The sequence below is a fragment of the Podarcis gaigeae genome (genome assembly GCF_964106915.1).
Source record: "Podarcis gaigeae genome assembly, chromosome: 3".
Classification (NCBI taxonomy): Eukaryota; Metazoa; Chordata; class Lepidosauria; order Squamata; family Lacertidae; genus Podarcis; species Podarcis gaigeae.
Window position 1 is genome coordinate 98090679 of NC_139680.1, and position 19845 is coordinate 98110523.

At 40.2% G+C, this 19845-nt stretch overlaps 1 protein-coding gene and 1 long non-coding RNA gene across 8 annotated transcripts; one reads left to right on the forward strand and one right to left on the reverse strand.

The window, feature by feature from the left end:
- The first annotated feature begins 133 nt into the window (after nucleotides 1-133).
- On the forward strand, nucleotides 134-14900 carry LOC310842068. Of its 7 annotated transcripts, none has more exons than XR_014562811.1 (9): nucleotides 134-299; nucleotides 2058-2149; nucleotides 3349-3441; nucleotides 4065-4196; nucleotides 5264-5395; nucleotides 5696-7385; nucleotides 9047-9124; nucleotides 9236-11547; nucleotides 11982-14900. It is a non-coding gene; the product is annotated as an uncharacterized lncRNA (long non-coding RNA). The 7 variants fall into 7 exon arrangements; XR_014562812.1 differs by having other exon boundaries at nucleotides 10342-11547; XR_014562809.1 differs by having other exon boundaries at nucleotides 5696-9124; nucleotides 10342-11547.
- MRPS10 (mitochondrial ribosomal protein S10) lies at nucleotides 14061-18709 on the reverse strand. The gene is made up of 7 exons (XM_083733850.1): nucleotides 18596-18709; nucleotides 17090-17148; nucleotides 16920-16992; nucleotides 16089-16228; nucleotides 14938-15046; nucleotides 14501-14590; nucleotides 14061-14238 (listed from the first exon to the last, which is right to left on the reverse strand). Exons 1-7 carry the CDS (start codon nucleotides 18671-18673, stop codon nucleotides 14152-14154), a joined length of 636 nt encoding a protein of 211 aa, XP_083589976.1. The 5' UTR covers nucleotides 18674-18709; the 3' UTR covers nucleotides 14061-14151.
- Between the last annotated feature and the right edge of the window lie 1136 nt (nucleotides 18710-19845).

Genomic DNA, 19845 nt, shown 5'->3' on the forward strand with positions numbered 1-19845 from the left:
ATCGCAGCCCGGCCGCAGACGCAACTTGGACGTAGAGAAGGCGGGGCCTAGCCGCGGCAGCTGCTGGCCGAAACTTAGCCCCGCCCTTCTCCCCGGGCTCCTCCTCCTGCTTCTGGGGGCGTGGCTTCGGGACTCGCTCCCTCTCCGGAGACTTTGCCGAGGCGCCATTTTGAAAAGCGTTTTGTTTGTGGGCCGAACCCGAGAGAGACGAGAGGAGGAGAGGCGGCTTTCTCCTCCCACCGCTTTCGGCGCGGCCGCGACGTTGTTTCTGTCAGCCATTTGGCAAAGCGTCGAGCCGGGTAAGTCCTCCCTCGCTCCGCGGCTTCTGCTCCGTCCTCGTTTTCTTCTCCGAGCGCCTGGAGCATATACTGTATAACCGTCGCCTCGCAGGGTCAGGCATAAAAGGCCTGATCCTGCTGCGTCTTTTCCCTCAGGGGAACCGGCCAGAATTTTTGGACACTAAAAATACAGGATGGGCGTAGAGACACCACCTTATACCGTAAACCAAAACTGACCGACAAACAGATCTACCTGCTTCTAGCTACCATCCCAAACATCCCAAACAATCCGTTGTATAAAGCCATGCCCAACGTTACAGCCGCATCTCTTCCAACCCTACAGAGACTCTCACCTAAAAGATCTACAGCAAAGCTTTTTAGAACTAAAATATCCGCCTGATGAAGTTAAACAACAGATCAACAGAGCCAGGCTGATTGGGGAGGGATTAGTTTGAAACATCAATCAGAGGTTTATAGCAAGTTATACAAAAAAGGTCATATAGATATACAATATAAAATACAGCAAAATATGCAACATACTTTATTTAAAACCCCTTTGGCCAGCTCTTCGGCTGAGAAAAGGTTTCCAGAGCAGCTTAGAAATGTCAGACTTTTAATTGAAAATAAATGGCACAAAAAGAAAAAGGGATGCGGAGGGATGAGGAAACCACAAACTTGTTCTTGGTTAGATAATTCTTGTAGTGACCACTGGAATGGAAAATTTTAGGGTAACCAAAAGTGCCGACCTCTGCTGATAGGAATCCTTCAAGCCCATTTCTTCTGCTATATCCCTAACAACAAGAAATCTAAGTAATCTGTTTTAAACTTTGCTAAACAACAACAAAGTACCTTTAAATTGTCTTGAACAAAGCATAAAGCTTTATTGTTTTAATATATAATGAATAAACTCCATTTTCCACTTTCCTACCCTCTTGTACTACTACTGTGCTAGTCAGTTTCATGATACATGCCATCTTTGAGCAATACTTAATAGAATGCAAATAATAATTTCTTAAAAGAGAGATGTGTGGTTCATGTTCCCCTCTTCTCTGATAGGGGACTATTGTTTTCTGATTCTGTGTTACCAATAGTAGTGCCTACACAGTACCTTTCCATGCGTTCACTGAGAGTGGTGGTGGAATTTTCCTGTTGGCCAATGTAAAGTGGCTCATGAGTCTCATTATGTCTCCCTAGCGTCAGGGTTGACCAGGCCAGTGACATCCACATTTCTTGCATCTGAGGTCGTATATGATGTCAGATTTAGGAAAGTTCAAGTAGCAGATGTTGTGAAGTTTGTGTTCCTGATTCTTCCTTTACAAGAAAAAAACCAAGCCGTTTTGCTTGTCTGCACTGCAGTTGATTTCAAGCTGTGGCTGCAAGGAAAGATCTGACTGAATCTACAGATAGAATCACCGGACATCATACCATGTCCTGTGATTGATAGGTGGGCAGGGGTGCTCACCAATTAAAGTGGCCTGTGGAGGGCTGGCCCTATCCAGTTCCCCACCCCTGCTGTTGGCCCAGCAGCCTTGCATTTGCCTATTTGTGACATCTTCGTTTTGAAACTGTATTCATAGTTGCATCATATTGTACAAGGCACAGACTTGGGTAAGATTATCTAGAAGACTTGCTTTGATATTTCTCTTTGTATCAATAAGATGGTGTATAATTGTTGGTAACTATTTTGAACAGACTCTGCTGGAAACCTCCAAAATTACATTAGGGGAAATTTGATTCTTAAACTTTTATGTTGAAACATGACTTTATTTTCCCTTCCAGTATTTCTAATAGATGGAAGGAGGAGCTGAAGACCTAATGGATCAGCCTGAATCTGCTCCAGAAAACATACAAGTGACTGAAACAAAAAAAAGGTGAGATATAATTCTTAAGTTGCTGCTGTTGTTAAATGTCATATTTAAACAATGAAAAATGTTTTATAAAAACTAGAGTGAGTTTTACGGCATCTTGAAGAGTGGTATTCAGCTAAGTTTTTCTTAGAGTAGTTCCAATGAAATTTATGGAAATAACTTGGTTGTGTTCATTAATTTCAGTGGGTCTACTCTGAATAAATTTGGTTGAATACCACGTTAACATATATGTATATTTTCATGTTCATCAGCTGCATTAAGTGTTATCCTGAGTTGCAAGTACATATGTACTGGGATTGTAAGCAGTCACCTCCCCCTTCCATTGGGTTTGTGTATATTTTTACATATATGTAATCTGAAACTAAGTGCTCTAGGTCATGTACTAATATAGTGGGTTGTATCCAACTAAATTTTACTTTGAGTAGACTGATAGAAATTAATTCACTGAAGTTAACTCTCTGACTATTACTGTCAGTGGATCTACTCTGAGCATGACTGGTACTAGGCACAATGCAGCATTCCCAGGTAAGATCAATTGATGAAAGATTTTGAGTGACATAGGGTTGGCATATTATGAATTGAAAATCCGGAAAGAAAGGTTGTTGAGCTTTTTTCTTTTTGGGGAGGGTGGGGGGCAAATTTGTGAGCTGTTTTTGAGCTAGTTTTATGGAAAAACTGCACTGCCACATGGGCTGCCATACTTCCAGGTTTTCCATATATCTGCAGTATTCCATATACAGTATGTCTGGGAAATTCCTGACATTTGGCAACCCTAGGTTGACAGCCGATCAAACTCTGCTTCTGTGCATGGTTTAGGAAGGGAGAGCAGGCTCATGTGCCATGTGCTCATGTGCCACAGCTATGAGGAAATCACAAATTCAGTGGGTTAAGACTTCTAGTATGGAAATGCAATTCTGCAAAGAACTTCATCCATCTTGTTAGTTAGTTCTGTGTGGCCCACAGGTTATTTTTGACCCTTGCTAAAGGAGGATACAGCTTTCCATATGACACAAAATATCTGCAAGGTTGATGCAAATTTGTGTTCTCTTTTATGGGTGGGGCAGAGGGCCTAATCTACATACAGTGTGGACCTGCAAAATCCTGTTGGCACCCCTAGCCATAGTAACTTGTCTGTGGTTCTTAGAACAAAAAAAAAAAAAAAAGTGGTCAGAATTTCATATGTTCTCCTTCGTTATGCTTAGAGGCCCAAGAGGTCGGGGAAGAGGCCGAGGTGGCAGAGGCTATACCAGAGGGAAAATGCGAGGCAGATCACTGAATGGCTTTGGGCCGATAAGGTAATCTTTCATTTTTTTACCTAATGTACATTATTTTCTTATTGTATAATGTTGTACACATTAACTTCAGGGTGCAAACTTCATAACTGGCAAAGCTTTAATACACAGTTGCAGTTCAAATTGTGATGGTTTTGCAGGCTTAAAGGGATGTGCATGCAGGTACGTTTCCCCTACTGAAATGAGTGTTGCACTTACTTGCAGATGGTCACAGGTCCAGCTTCCAGCATTTCCAAGTAGGGCTTGGGAAAGGCTCCTTCTGAAACTCCGGAATGTGACTGCCATTCAGGGTGTAGCCAAAATGGGGCCATCCAGATGTCACTGGACTGGAGCCCCTCTTATTCCTGACCCTCGGTTATGGAATAAGCCAGCTTCATATGTTGAGCTGTAACCAAGAATGTGGTTAGAACTTAATCATGAGCTTTTGTTCAGAAGATAAGATAAGCCAGACCTTGACTTACCTCACACATGGCTTAGGAGCAAAAGGGACCAGAAAGGACCAAAATGGCTGCAAGTTCTTTTCCAGGAGTCTGCTCATTTGCAAACCTGGACTTTTGTCTCTTTATTAAGATTTGCTGAGTTGCTCATGCTTTTAGATTGGTGCTGAAAAGTTCTTGTTTTTGTAGACGTGGAATGGGAAGAATGCGGCCATATTCAGATGTAAGAGGGCGAAGAGGAGGACGAGGCGGACCTCTCTTCTCGCCATCTCTGCCTCGGAGAGGAATGATGAGAGTGCCTTTTCTGCCACCCCCACCATGGTTAGTATTGAGGTTGACAGTGCAAATATATTTAAAAACAGTGACTGTAGTTTTGGGTTAGTTAGGGCTGTGCTTGGGGTTGATTCACCTAGCCATATTTTTATATATGCAATTTGCATTAGTTGCAGAATTTGGGGCTTTCTGCAAGCAAATTTCACAAGACCCTGTTTTCTTGTCAAATTCCATAGAATTGGTTGTGTGAGGGTCCACAAAGGGAAAAAAAAGTTTCAAGAGCTGGAGATCAGTTTTGGGGATTTTCCACTGAGGAGATGACACTGCAATTGATGGGGGGGTTTTTGGAATCTAAGTTATGCAACCGAAAGGTTGTATGTGACTCAATATCAGGAGTGCTTCTTTGGAAAGATTTGGGGTTGTAAAATATACCTCAAGATAGCTGATGCTAATCAGACAGTGAAAGTTTAGGACTGAGAGCTACTGAGTTAGATCAAGCACTCCTGCACATACAAGGAGAAATTACCTTCCAGCCTGAAGATGACGAGTGAGACCTCGTCGAAACGTCGCCTAGACACCCCAACTTTTACACGGGAAGACACCCGAGGACACCAAAACCTGCATTCCTGTACCCGTGAAAATCTACGAAAGCATATATATATATATATATATCTCCCCCACACTCATCTGAAATTTGGAGGAAATCTTGTAAAACAGGCAACTATTCCTGGCAACTCTGAAAGCACAATTTTTAGGTTAAAAAACATGTTTTATTATCAATATGATTGCTGTCCTGGGCTCCTTTGGGAAGAATGGCAGAATGTAAACTGAATGAATGAGCAAATTCTAATAAAAATTACCGTATTTTTCTATGTATAAGACTAGGTTTCCCCCCTAATAAATAATGTCCAAAATTGGGGAGGGGTGTCTTATACACAGGGGCCAGCTCCCCCCATTTTCTTAAATAGGGGCGTCTTATAGACAGAGAAATACGGCATGTTTTTATTATTATTTGAAGAAAATGCCTGTCTGAAGCAGGGAAAACAAAACAGTTACATGATATATAACTGGGTTAGTAGTCATATGATGATGGTCAGTTGGGTCTGTCTCTGCAGTTTTGAGCTTCCTCCCCCACCTCCCCCTCCCCCACCACCTGGACCAATGGGCTTCAGAGGAATACCTCCTCCTCCCCCCAGAGGCAGAGGGATGCTGCCATGGCCACGAGGCCGTTTCCCACCTCCAAGCAGGTAAGATTCCTTTCCCACTCCCTTTTTTAGCTCATTTTACTTTACACTTAAAGAATTTTATGTAACAGTGTTTAAAACTTAAGGAAGGTTAAGTATTCAGAACGAGGCATATCACGTAGAGACTTAAAAAATCAGAACTTATTGTTAGCATAATATTTAACCACACTGGAAGCTTTCTAAATATGCATGTTGGAAGCATACTCCCAAATTGTAATGTAGGGTTTTAAGTCTGTTGTTTTTAAAAAGTAACTCTTTTGAGAAGGGAAAAAACAACAATTATGATTTTATCCTTTTATACAGCTTTCCCAGTGGACCCGGTGCACCACCTCTTCCGCCACCTGGGCGGGGCCAGAGATGGCCTGGGCCGCCAGGTGGCAGATACTATTAAAGAGGCTTATTCTTTAAATTCAGTAACTGGGATACATCCTTTTTACCTTAAGACCATTTGAAATGGCTGGACTAAGAATTGCCTATAAAGCATTAAAGAAGGCAAAGAAAATAACAGAGTGCTTGATATTCCATATTTTTCCAGCAGCCCTTATGCACCAAGTTGGTAAAAGCCATATATTTTTAAAAAATATCCTAAAGACCTGTGACTCCTTGGACACTTTCAAGAATATCCTTTTGAAGCCTGTTGTTTGTGGACCTTGGCATCTGCACACTAAAAGTTAAAAGAAACATATCTTAAGAGTAGGTCAAGCTTTAACTTAATTCAATTAAGTTGTGTGCAGCTCTTTTTTTGGAAATACATCTTGATCTGTTTCAGTAACATGTATTTGTTTGTTCTAAATCTTGTGAACTCTGGTTTCAGATGCACTTACATGTGGTAACAATAAATTCATTAAGATGCTTCTTACTTCAAAGGGGCAATTATTCTGTATCATGTGGGGAAATATAAGCAATGCACAAAATGTAATGGATAAAAGAAACTGTGGATGTTAATTTAAGAAAAAGAAAAAATTACAAATGAACAGAAGTTTATGGACTTTGTTTAAAATTTTAATTACTGTTTCTGTTACTCAGCTTGACCTTGGTGTTTTAATTTCTAGCATGTAATAACTACGTGTAGTACAAGGCTAAACATTTGACCTATTGTATAATTACAACTGGTGATGTTATCAAAAACATAAAATGAAAGGCTGTATTAAAATCCGCAGTGTGCATATTGTTTTAAATGACAGATTTCTGTACATTACACAATCACTTTAGATTTGATTTTGTTGTGCACTAGAAAAACTTAACAAAAATGGAACATGTAAATCATTTTTTGCTTGTTAAAATGACAGATAAAATTGTAAAATTCTGAAACAGTGCTGTTTAATGTCAAGGATGATCACAGTCAGTAAATTTACATTCATTATTACGGTCTGTGTTCTTCTGTGCTGAGGGCTGAATAGAAACTTTTTTTACCAGTCTGGTGCAGTTTGGGACTTTTTAACTTAAGCAGTTCCTACACTGGGTCCAAAGTCTACAAGCAAAGTTAAAAAAAATTGAAGAAAAGCAATAAATTGAGGTATGAAAGCATATGTAGATGTCTATATTCTACTCTTAACACTTGGCTTCCAGTTAATTGGTATCTTAACAAAATGTATTAACCTTAGCTTTGATAAAACAAAACAAAAACCTGACTTAGATTGATACTTGATCAGAACCTCAACGTTCCCAATAAATCACGAAAGCTAATATTTAGCCTTCACAACTTATTCTTTAAAAGTGAAAAAATTCAGCTGTGTATAACGTATTAGAAAATACTTTATTCATTTGGTTAAATCATTATACTGCAACGATGCTTTGTTTTGACTTTGTGTTGGTTCATTATGTTGGTTTAAAAACACAGTATTGACTGCAACTTTTAAAAAAGTAATCTAATGTTGCCCAATGGTGAAAGAATGATGCTGTTGTTATCTTCTGAAGGGTAACATAGTCACCCTTTGAGGCCAGTGGGAGATGGCATGCAGACCTTTGGGAGAGCTTTCATCAAGGCCTTGAGGTGAGACAGTATTTAAACATTTTCCCCACTCACTTTCTTTTTCTTTGAGTGAAGTGCACATTCATCCGAGTTTGATTTATGTCTGAAGTGGGGCACATACACAACACACAGTCTCGATTCTGTTTCACTCAGAACATTAGCGGCCAATATACAGAGTTACCTCCTAGTGCAACCCAGTGATACAAAAGGGATTCATCAGGTTCAGTTGGAGAAACCAAGTTGCCAAGCACAAAGTGGTGGGTCAACCAGGCATGTGTCCAATGAAGCTTGGCTTTATGCAGATCTTTACCGAAAAGGTTACTGTCAGAAATTACTAAGCAATACACAAATTCTGTTACTTGGAATAACATTTGAACATATAAAGCCATGTTTACACTGAATTGGAACATTCCTCCGTCTAGTCCAGGGATGGGGGATGATCTAGCTACCAGGCTATATCCTTATCTCTGCAACACAGAGACACATAATAGATCCACTTTGTGAGGTGAGTGGGGTTGGCCATCTGTCAGTCACCTGACCTCATGATGTCAGATGACCCGTTTTTGGCTGTGTGGTTCAAGCGCCATGCTTATTATTGGGGCTTGCAAAAGGTTGGCTGTGCACTGGGCTTTGCAGGCGCTTGCAAACCCACTTTTGGCACAGATGCATCTTTACCTAACCCACAGTTGAGACTGCATGTAGGGCAGGCTCGTGTGGCTTAGCCCAAAGGGCCTCATAGGTTTCCTGCTGATCCAGCCTAGTAATGTCTGTTCTTACTGACCATGGATCTCCTAAGATTTTCCCCAGCCTTGTTTTCTGAGATAGTTGTAACTTGGTGCTTCCAGAAATTGAAGCTGGACTTCTGCTTGCAGATACCACTGAGTGTGGCCCATCTTGTTAAAGGAACCACATGCCCTTGATTTCCCCCTTAAACTGAACTAATATTTGCTGTTCTTCATTCAATGTGTTTAAAAATGCAAGGAGAAAAGGATTAGTATGTTCAGTCTTCTATATTATTCTATACCAACTGCTGACAAGAGTAATGAAAAAGCAAAGCAAAGCTGCTTTGGTAATAGTAAATCAGTACTAGCCTGTACATTTAGTAGCAGGAATATATTGCTGAATTTTATCTGTTGATATGGAGAGAAAATGAACCCAAGCATAAGAGAGAACGCAAACACTTTTAGTGCTCTAGTACAGCAATTCACCTACATGATGGGCAGAGCAATAAAAAATGATAAGGTAGCATGGTATGGCATATCTACCACTACATCCCAAGTCCTGCTAGCTCATGCCAACCAGGGTAGGTGGTGTGGGTGTTCTCTGTCAGTACACCAGTTCAGGCTGGCATAGCTGAGGGATGGAAGGGGAATGGAACAGCTTTGATGCTGTTACATAGTCAGCTTGGCTTTGCCTTCTGCTTGCACCCCATTTCAGAGGTGTAGTACCTCAGTTGTCTCTTAATCCCATTCAGCACTAAAGATCTGGGGCTTGGAATTCCTCTTTTCTTTTTCCTTTCTTTTACTATAAGCTGCATGAGATTACTGTTCAGAAATTTAAAATACAGTAGCAGGCTGCCAACACATATTTCTGATTTTTAATGTTCATGGAGAATCAATCAGTTTGGAAGCTTGCAATCACACAAATGTTTGTATAGACTGAGAATTAATTGTCCTTTCTAGTGTATTAAAGTTGCTGCAGCCATCTGAATTGTGTATAAGCATACTACTCTGCAGGAAGATTTCAAGTCTATTGTTAAGGTAACACTTGCATTCATTATTGCCTTCTTTTTAAAAAATGGTGATGATGCTGCTTTGACAGTGAACTGTTTTTCTGACCTTCTATATTTCTGTGGGGAACATCCATTGCAGATGTGGACTTAAGTTAACAGCCTGCGAAGCAGTGTGTATCGGTGCAGCTATTTTAACTTTTCAGGAAGATTAGGGTGAGGTCCCGTCTCCCTTTCCCGTGAGACTGCAAGGTCTCTGGAATGTAAATAGAGTTCTGTGACTCCCAGCAGCTGCTCAGTGGGAAACAGAAACTAACACTCTCCTCCTTTTGATAAAATTCTACTTGCACTGAATTGCAACTGAGTGCAGAAAGAGCTAGTGTCTAGTGCCTGTATAAACTGTAATAATGCTCTGATGCAAAGTGAAATGATGGAAACATGGTCCTAATATGAGCAACACATGCCTTCATCATTGGCCAAGCAAGTTCAACCTGCTTGGCTCTCCTTCCTTAACTTAAGAAGTCCTCAGTGGGAATTGTTGGTCATGATGTTGTACAGGATGGTCAAAGCTGACACTAGTAAAGACAAAGCAAGGATGAGGGCAAAACACGCTACTTGAATTATCTTAGCATCATTTGCTGAATCCAGACTTACCTGGGAGTAAGGCCAATTGACAACATTTCGATGTTTGAACACATTATAATCATTTTCCCCCCACCCCTATTTGTTGTATCACTTTTTTTAAAAAAAAACCAGCCTGAATAGGCATGTATAAGATTATTCAGACTTACTCATTACTAAATTAAGCTAACTAACACTAATCTTGCACTTGTTTATTCAGAGGTTAGTCCCACTGGATTTATATAGGATTGCAGAATTAGTCCAGATTCAATTCCATGGTATTTATGTTTCTGATACTATACTTGAATTGTATTGCGAGAAGCTTTTGTAAGTTGCTCTGAGAGTCTATTGCCCTATTTAGAAAGGCCAGTGTATTATTTTAGCCACAATCTGGATGTTTTAAGAACCATAAGCAGAGCATGAGTGTGGTAGGTTGCCCCAGGGACCCAGCGTTCAGAGATACTGTTTCTGTTACCAGGAAGAATAGTCATTGATAGATCTCTCATCTTTGGTATTTTTGCACTGATCCTGTTAATTTCAATGGGGTCTCTGCAGAGGAAATTCCTGCTGAATTATTCCCCTTGTCAGTAACTCTGTAAGTACATTTAACTCAGTTTTTCCCCATAGGGACCATTTCACAGACCTTGAGAGAAACACGGTAGATAAATCTTTCACAGTAGCCTGATCTTGATTCAAGCTTGAGCCAAAGGGGGTGTGTAATATATTAGGAATGTTTTGTCTATTGCAATAAATTACATCCCTAGATCAACTCATTTTAGAGACAAAAATGTATTTTGTGGCCAATGAATGAGAAACTAATAAAGTATCTAAGCACTGTGATTGTTGTGTGATGGAAGTATTTACAAGGTGCATACAGTACATAAACACTACTCTTCTGTGTAGCATCATTGGGAGGAAGGAAATGGCTCATATGAATATATACATTATTCACTGCATGCTTTCTTCCATGCTGCAACTCACAGTGATGGATATGAAGTTTCCTGTCTGACCTGAGATTATTCTGTAGACATATTCATCCAATTAATCCTAGTTGTATTTGAATAAAATCCAGCATCTATTCCTACCGCACAAACCCCTTTAAATGAACAACTGCTACTCAAGAGGACATTATGCTCTTGTCTATGGCCCTATTCATCTTCTGTTGCACTCAAGCTGCTTATGTCAGATGGTTTGCTTAGGTCCAATGGAGCTCCTGTTAAACTGGCACAAGATACATAGCTGGCTTATTTTGCCCTGGCACTATTATTGCTGCTGAGAAGATATGTAGCACTTTTAACTTTCTGGCTAAAGTCATCAACATGGGGTGGAGTAACAGTAACCCCACCATTAACTAAACATGACTGGTAATTCAGTCTCCCTGCTGTAGTTTCTTGAGAGCCAAACCACATGGGGAGCTCTCAGTACAAATAGATACCTAGCTAGACACTCATTGCCTTTACAGCAGTAGGATCATGTACTGACCAGTCCCTGTATCAGGCATCTTTTTTTGTGCTCTGGCAGAATAGAAACCTTTTTCCCTTTGTATTTTCTGTATCCTAGCTACCTTGAGTCTAGTTGCTAAGAGACAGCCTATACCTAGGAAAGCGTTGGCTATTTGTGATTTTCTTTTTCTTAGGAAGACAACTTTCTTTGAAACACTGTTTCAGTAAAGAAAGAATACTATTCAAATGAATAATGAAAAAAAGAACTTGATTCCCTGAACTAAATAGAAAAAGGGGAGAGATGCAGTTTCCAAAATTATCCATTTTGCGTATTTAAAAAAACCAAAAAATTTAATTAAAAAAAAAACCCTGAGTGAGACGTAACAATGCAGTCCTTTATTGGCCCAGAAATGGAAACAAGAGGAAATACCGAAGAATGGAGAATGAAATTGACTGACTATGCGGATCTGGACAAATTGACTGGGAAAATTAAGATATGCCCGAAACCAAAAGTTCATCGAGGATTGGGGAAAATTTGTAGATTATCTGAAAAATATATGTGAGGTGCAAACAACGCTAGTGGGGTTTCAAGAAGCACTGTAAAATTTTAAGAGGTATTGTTGAAAGAAAATAGAAAAGGGAGGGAAGACAAATGGCAATGCAATTAAAGGAATGCGTATTGAAGGGTAAAAATGGATGATTACCAGAGAAGTTGAAGGAAGACCAAAATGTGTACTTTGTTAAAATCAGTTAAATTTGGATAAAATTGTATGATTGTATTGAAAACTAATAAAAATTTATTATAAAAAAACAACAATAATGCAGTCCTTTATGGAAATTGGTATGTTAAATGAAGCTTGTTCATAGGTTGGTGAATATCTTTTCCAGGAATGCCAATAACTACTACGGGGTTAGAGCATTCTGGGTTTGGTTCCAAGACATCAAAATGCTTTAGCAAACTGAGTGATGTCACTGATTTGTAAAACAAGAATATGGTTGCTGGGCAATTGAGATATTTGGGGTGGGGGTGCAGATTAACATATCAAATTATTAAGTGTGTTTATGGGAGAAACAGATTGGCTTGTGCCCCAGTTAAAAATATTTCTGTAGGCTTTTGATTGTTTCCTAAACATCCTGTGGTTATTAGTAAGCTCTGTGTGGGAGATTAGCATCTGCTCAGGGCTGGCCTAATTGAGACAAGCTCTTTGGCACAGCTTGGTCTTACGCTTCCTCTTTAGCAACAACAACAAAAAAGCTAAGGAGGAAAAATCAGCTTAAGATTTCCTTTCCAGCAGTATGCCCAATTCTCCAAGAATAGCTGACACTATGGATCAGAACTAAACAGCAATTGGGGAAAGTCATAAATCCTGCAAAATCATCCTTGGCCGTGTGAAATCGAAGCTCTGTCTCAAGCAATTAGACATTTTGCATCTCAAGCTGACTAGTTCTCATCTCGTTTTCAAAAAAGCAGTCACTTTTCTTTTTAGAAGCGGTTATTACACATTAAGTACTTGGGAATTTGGCGCCTATTAACTAACAGGTTAACAGGGTAATTTTTTATCTACTACAATTAATGTCCATTTCGTAATAAAGAAGATGAAGATAAAAGAAGCACCTTTGCACTGAAATTGAGGGGATTTTTTTTTCTTCAGTCGAAGCAATTGAACCATGTCTCTATAGCACTGCAACCTTGATTTAATCATCTTAGAGTAAGCCGCATTGAACTCTGTCTTCTGAGTAGACACAGGATTTCACTATACATCTACAGTTGCCCAGTGTTTTTTGCAGAGAAGCAGGACATATTTCTATGATTGTTTAAACACTAACATGAGGCTGCTTCAGGCTTCTTGCATGAATCATAGTGCCCGTCCACAGCTAATTTCGTGTGTTGTGAATGTAGCAGCAAACATCCATACATCAGTGGGGGTAGAGGGGAAGCTGTGGCAAACATGGTCCTTAGCTGTATTTGGCACTAAGAACTATGGATATCTGGCACCACACACCTGCTCCTTCTAGCTGATGTTACCTTCCATTTCTTATCAGTGGTACACATAAAAGATTCATACGTAGAACACAGTGACTCTTATAATAAGATCCCTATTGTGAACAAAATACAGTCATACCTTGGATCCCAAACGCCTTGTGAGTCGAACAATTGGCTCCTGAACGCCGCAAACCTGGACGTGAGTGTTCCGGTTTGCGAACGTTCTTTGGAACCTGAACATTCAACGCTGGTTCCGTGGCTTCCGATTGGCTGTAGGAGCTTCCTGCAGCCAACAGGAAGCTGTGCCTTGCTTTCCAAACGTTTTGGAAGTCAAACGGACTTCTGGAACGGATTCTGTTAACACCATTGTATTCTGTTAACACATTTTCTAAGAGTTATATAGAAGGAAGTACAGGTTATTAATACAGTTGGTTGCAGATGGTTTACAAATTCAACAGTACTCTGCTAAGGGCCTCTTTATATTATGCTGTTCATATTGAAGTAAATATTCTGATTATAAGCAACAGTGTCAGTAGCATAATTTAAAACCTTTTTTCCATGTACAGTCGTACCTCGGGTTGCAGACGCTTCAGGTTCTGTTTTTTCGGGTTACAGACCCACCGAAACCCGGAAGTACCAGAACAAGTTACTTCTGGGTTTCGGCGGTTGCGCATGTGCAGAAGTGCCAAATTGCAACCCGCGTGTGTGCAGACGCAGCGCTGCAGGTTGCAAATGTGCCTCCAGCATGGATCACGCTTGCAACCTGAGCATCCACTGTACAGCAAGACATGATACACAAACAACAGATAACACAACTTCTGTCAAGTGTCTGTTGTCCACAATCTCTTCCGAAACATGAGTGTTTTTTGAGAATTAATCTGGTTGAAAAGCAGGCTCATTAAAAACTAGTTCATTACAGGTCCATTTAAGAAATAGTATATTTCTCTCTAACAGAATGACATTGTTACATTTAATTTCAACTCTAGAGGATGGGGTCTTCAGACCAGGCATTTAGGATTTACTTGTTGATTCTTCTACTTGAGGCAGTGTGTCCCAGACAGGTCTCTGGATATGTTCAGGAAGTCTTTCTAGTCTTGTCTAAAAATAAAGTATAAAAAATGAGGTTAAAAAAAGCATGCATGTGCAACAGCCATTTTTATGCTAGAACAATCTTAGCACGTTTCTGGGATACTTATATGATTTCTGTGTTTCTATAAGTTTCTGTGATACTTATATTCCTAAAATTCAACACATGTATGACATGCAGATAGGCTACCAAGTGGCAAAAATCACATTTTGTCCGATAAATGATAAAACGAAGAGTTTATACTACAGAAGCAAGAACAAAGTTAACTAATACCTTTTCTACTTCCATAGCAACCCCTTCAGGTAGGTTTCGTTGAATGTATTCCAAGTAAACATTGGCTGTGCTGCCAGTTAAATGCTTTAACTGAAACAAAAACAGTATTTTAGTTTTCACATAGCAATGAATAAGACATGTGCTAAAGGAAACCAATCTGTAGGCTGTATCTGGCTTACTTTTCCCCAGCTTTTGCAGCCCTACTTGGACCAATATAGATACCACTGTTATGACCATTCTAGGTCAAACATTAGAGGCTTGAATATGGCTCTCAAGCTATTCACCACCTATTATGTTTAATGTTTTACACACAAGTATGTATGTGCATGTGTATGATGAAAGAGGGGGTAGACAGCTGTTATTTCCTGAATAATAATAAAAATGTTAATCTGTTTGCTAAGCACGTCTCTTATTTAAACATGCAGCTCTTCACTCACCTGAACGTGACGGTAATGCGTTCTCATTTCATACTGAACTCTGTGCTTCTTGAATATGTGCACTGATTTTAGAAGTGTGAATCGTTCTATCTTCTTTGGAGGTTCTTCTCTAAGAGATACAGCAGTTTTCATAGAATAATTGGTTATTTTAGTATATTCATTTGTTTCTGAAATTACAGCCACTCCACTGACAGCTTTCAATAATGAAGCTGCCTGGCAAGCAGTGGGGAGCAGGGAGAGAAACAACTGAGCCTCCAACTCAACTGACTGGCCTTTGTGGCTGTATGCAAAGAGATGCATGTAACCTAAGGTTTGGGGGGGGGGAATCATGGAAATGGGCAAGGGAAAAGCTCATTAAACTAAAGTCAGTGGCAAAACCCTTGCTGACTTCAAGAACTTTTGTCAACAATTTAAATATGACAAACTTTTTTTATATAAAAAATCTTAACAGTAATACTGCTAGTTAAAATCATACTTCTGAGTAAATATGCATTGCCTAAAACACAAGGTTACTTCTACCTTCAGAAACATTGAACTGTTGTTCAATATGATAGATTTCTTAGCAACAGCAGCCACAAGATGTTGTACTTCTGGACTGTAAATTTGCAAGAAAGTGTCTTGCATAATTTACTAGTCCTTTAGCAGATTGTCTAATAGTCCATATTCCAAAGTTAGAATCAATGAGCTCAACTGTCTGTTTATGACTACAGTTATATCCCATCTTAACTCCAGTGAGTTCAAACTGTCATATGTGGTTCAGCCCTCCATATTTTATCCTTACAACAACCCTGTGATGTGGTTGGCTGAAGGTCAACCAGTGAACTTTGCAGCTGAATGAGGATTTTGAATTTTAATCTCACAGACCCTTGTCTCTAACCACTGCACCACACTTGCCCTCAAAATTATATAAGGGTAGTAATTTGATATCCTGGATTCTTTCCAATCAATAAAACAGTTTTAGTGTGCTTTATGCATTCTCTCTTGTTTTTCAAATGTCAATGAAACCATTCGATTTGGAAGCATTAAGCTAAGATGCAATTTGCTAAGTCTTTTATGTACAATTATCCAGCTATAGTTGGATAATTGGTTGGACCAATTAGAAAATGAGATTTTAGAATTACTGAGTAACTACAATAGATAATTGTACTTACACTTTTTCTATGGAGAGACCAAGTTCTTTAGCTGCAAGCACCATGAAATACTCATAACTGTCCAACACCATTCTGTCATGACCTTTCACCAAAACAGCCAGTTTCTTATATAACACGTCTGGTTCATCTGAAACAGATACCTGGATGTAAAAACAATGAGAAATAAGCAAAGAAGCACTCATATTTTAAGGCTTGGCAGCCTTAATTAAAGTCTTGTTTTAAATAATTGAGTTCAAATTAAGTTGTTATATGCATTTTTGTGCCCCAACATTGCTTAAACCTTATCAATATACAGTGGTACCTTGGTTCTTCCAGGAGTCCATTCGACTCATGAAACCATTCGAAAACCAAGGTGCGGCTTCCAATTGGCTGCTGGAGCTTCCTGCACTCAAGCGGAAGCCGCGTCTGATGTTCAGCTTCCAAAAAATGTTTGCAAACCGGAACACTTCCAGGTTTGCGGCGTTCAGGAGCCAATTTGTTTGGGAGCCCAGCCGTTCAAGTACCAAGGTACCACTGTATAAAAATGACTTTGAACTTACATGGGGGTTATATTCTGGAGAAAGCGCATAAAGCCAAAATTGCACATAGCCAAAACACAGGAATAAATGGCAGGTGGGAAAACCAATGTATTTTGTTTTCAGGATGCCCGCCCCCTTTCCATCCCCTTTTATTTATTTATTTTTAATTTGCCAAGTACGTAAAGCTGAATGTGCACAAGTTCGATATGCATAAGTTGTAAAGTACCTGTACTCCCAATCTCAAAGTTAATATTTTTCAGAACATTTTATTAGTTACTGGCAAGATATAAGAAGTTCAAAACTAAAGACTTACCAGGGATTTTTCCTTGGGCTGCTGAATATTGGTGTGCACGCCTGAAAACTGAAACCACATCAAGTGATTGTTGCTGAAATAGGAAAAAGGGATGTGTGTGATAATATCATGACAGGAGCAATATAAGAAAATGAGTGTTTTAAGAATTTAGCTGGAAGTGATAAACTTACTGAAGAAAGCTACATTGCTTTAGTGGAACTCTTCTTGTTAAAAGGCAAGCCTCTGGTCCCTAAGAACATAATAAAGGATTGGTATGTTAAGATGGCAATGTTGCTACATTGTTGGCCAGCTACTTCAGCTTTCCAGATTTATTTAGTCAAATAAGAAAATAAATACCTAGATGCCCACCCCCATTTAAAATACATTAGAAAAAGTGGGCAGTTGATGAGAAAGGAGACTTTATTTAGAACATTATTCATACAAAAGGCAGTCCACAATTACAAACTATCACATCAGTTCTTTCTAGATTCCTCATTTATTCTGTAACTGTCATAACTGGATCTTCTACACACAATCCCCTTCAAGGCCTTCTTGTTTAAATGGACTGCTGCTCATCCATTGAGGCCAAACCTGCCCCCTCATAAGCACAGCATTTCCCACTCATTGCCCCCTGGCTGCTTTTGGGGTTTCTTAGCAGTAGATTCCAAACCTGATGTAGTAAAATCTGTAAAGGGCAGCAGTGCAACAGGAGGGGGAAAGGGCAATAGCATAGCTACTTCCCTTACCAGGCTGCAATGACATGGAAGCATCTATGTCCCATGCTTCTCTATGAGATATGCACATCAGTCCATAAGCAGCCACCAATAAAGTTTGCCACTGGGATTCTGGGAGTGTTATGCATTCTAAAACATATGAGAAAAGCCAGGCAAAACCACAGCAAATAGGTATTTTTCCAGTGTGAAGGTGGTCACCGGGAAAACCTCTTTGAATGTTGCCTGATAAAAGACAGATAAAGGTGCTGGAGACTTACTAACGCGAAAGTGACAATGACTATTTTTCTCTTTTGTTTGCTATGTCAACTGAGATGAATGGCAAAGCTACTCAAAGGGTTTTAGAGATCACCATTTAAGCAACAGACCGTTGCTTTAGTGTTGAATAATTCCAATAACATAGAGCCATTGCCAGTAAAAGCTTTTAACAATTTTCCATTGCAAAGACTCGAATGCAACCCTGCAAAGTAGGCTAGGTTGGCAGTGTCTGGCCCAAAGTCACTGTGTGAATTTTGTGGCTCAGTAGGCATTTAAACCCGGGTCTCCTAGTTTGCACATACGTATTTACAGTATGCATTGCCAGTTATTACAGCTGCAGTAACCTCGGAATGCTAATCTTTCCAGTGCAGCTTACAGAAAAACCATCACACCACAGCAAACGATATCAACGTATGACGCTTTCTCACGGGGCCCTGTGGTGGGGAAGGGATAAAATCCTGCGGGAGCAGACCCGTCGCTGAGGTGGTCCTTCCCACATAAGAGCCCAGCTCTGAGGTGACCATCTTCGCCTGCCTCCCTCTCCTGGCACATCCCTCCCGCTCAGATATATATTATCCAAAGGCAGCTCCGACGTCGGCTTTTTAAGATTATCACCCTATATTTAGCAGCTTAGACATTAACTTATACCGCCCCGGGGAGCCTCCTCGCTGCTCAGCCGAACCCTGCCCCTAGGGACGCCACAATCACCTTCCACAGCCGGCACAAGAAGCTCATTCCCCTCCGCGCCGCCATCTTGCCCTTCCTCAAGCAACTTCCTACGGCCATGACATCATAGAGCTCAACTTCCTGTAGGGTCTGAGGGGCATCGTCGATCTCTATGGCCTTGGGATACAGCTAATCGTAGAGTTCTCTAGCCAAAGAAACCATAGAGGCGTAAACAACAAAAGTTCCTCCTCTGGCCGTGCGACTTTCTCGCTAGAGCGGCAAAAGCTGCAGCTGCTCCTTATTGCTGCAGTGCCTTTGGCAGCAATGCAACAAAAAACTACCAGGGCTAGGAAAGGGAAGTACAAGCAGATCTTCCAGTGTGGGGAAAATTTGATTATTACTATTTTATTTTAAGAACTGCAGCATTTTATTAATAATAATAATAATCAACATTATCTTAATGACCCCTCAAATTCTCCCTGCTCCAGGAAGGAAAAAAATAAAACCATCTAAAATTTCCCTTAATATTGCGAAAGAATGGTTAAGGCCCATATTCGAGTCTTGAGGATGAATTGGGTTTTGGAACTACAATTCCCATCAACCTCAGCATCAAGGATGATGGGAGTTGTAGTCCAACAGAAGATGGGAAAGACGTAGGTTGCCATCCCTGCTCGCAAAAACCCTACCGGCATAGTCAGTGGTTCATAAATGACTTGTAAATGGCATTCGGAGAGCAACCTTGCGCTGCAGCTCTGGGTTGTTCTAGCTACAATGCTGAGCTGGGAGGAGGGGATTGAGAGGCTGAAGAATTTGATACTATTATTCATTAAATTTCTATACCACCTTTCATCCGCGGATCACAGGACTGCTTACTGTATAAACACACAACGCCACATAACACAATAAACAAAACAATAACCCCCCCTCTTGCCCGTTTAAAAGGCCACAGATTTTTAAAATTTAGCCATGGGTGTGGACTACTCTGCTCTAATTCAAATGTGTGCTGGGGTGGTGGTGAGGCAGCCAAACAACTAAATTATGCCCAAATGTGGACACAGCGTTAGCTGGATGCAACCGTCAACAAATTTAATATGCACTTCAGGCATCTGATGAAGTGGGCTATAGCCCACAAAACTTCATGCCACAATGTGTCAAATCTTTACAGCGTCACAAGTCTCTTGTTTTTGGTACATGAGACAAGCACAGATAATCCTCTGGAAATGACTGAAACGCTAGTGTGGCGGTTATGCACACGCCTATTCTTTCTCACATATGTAGCGGAGCACTACCTC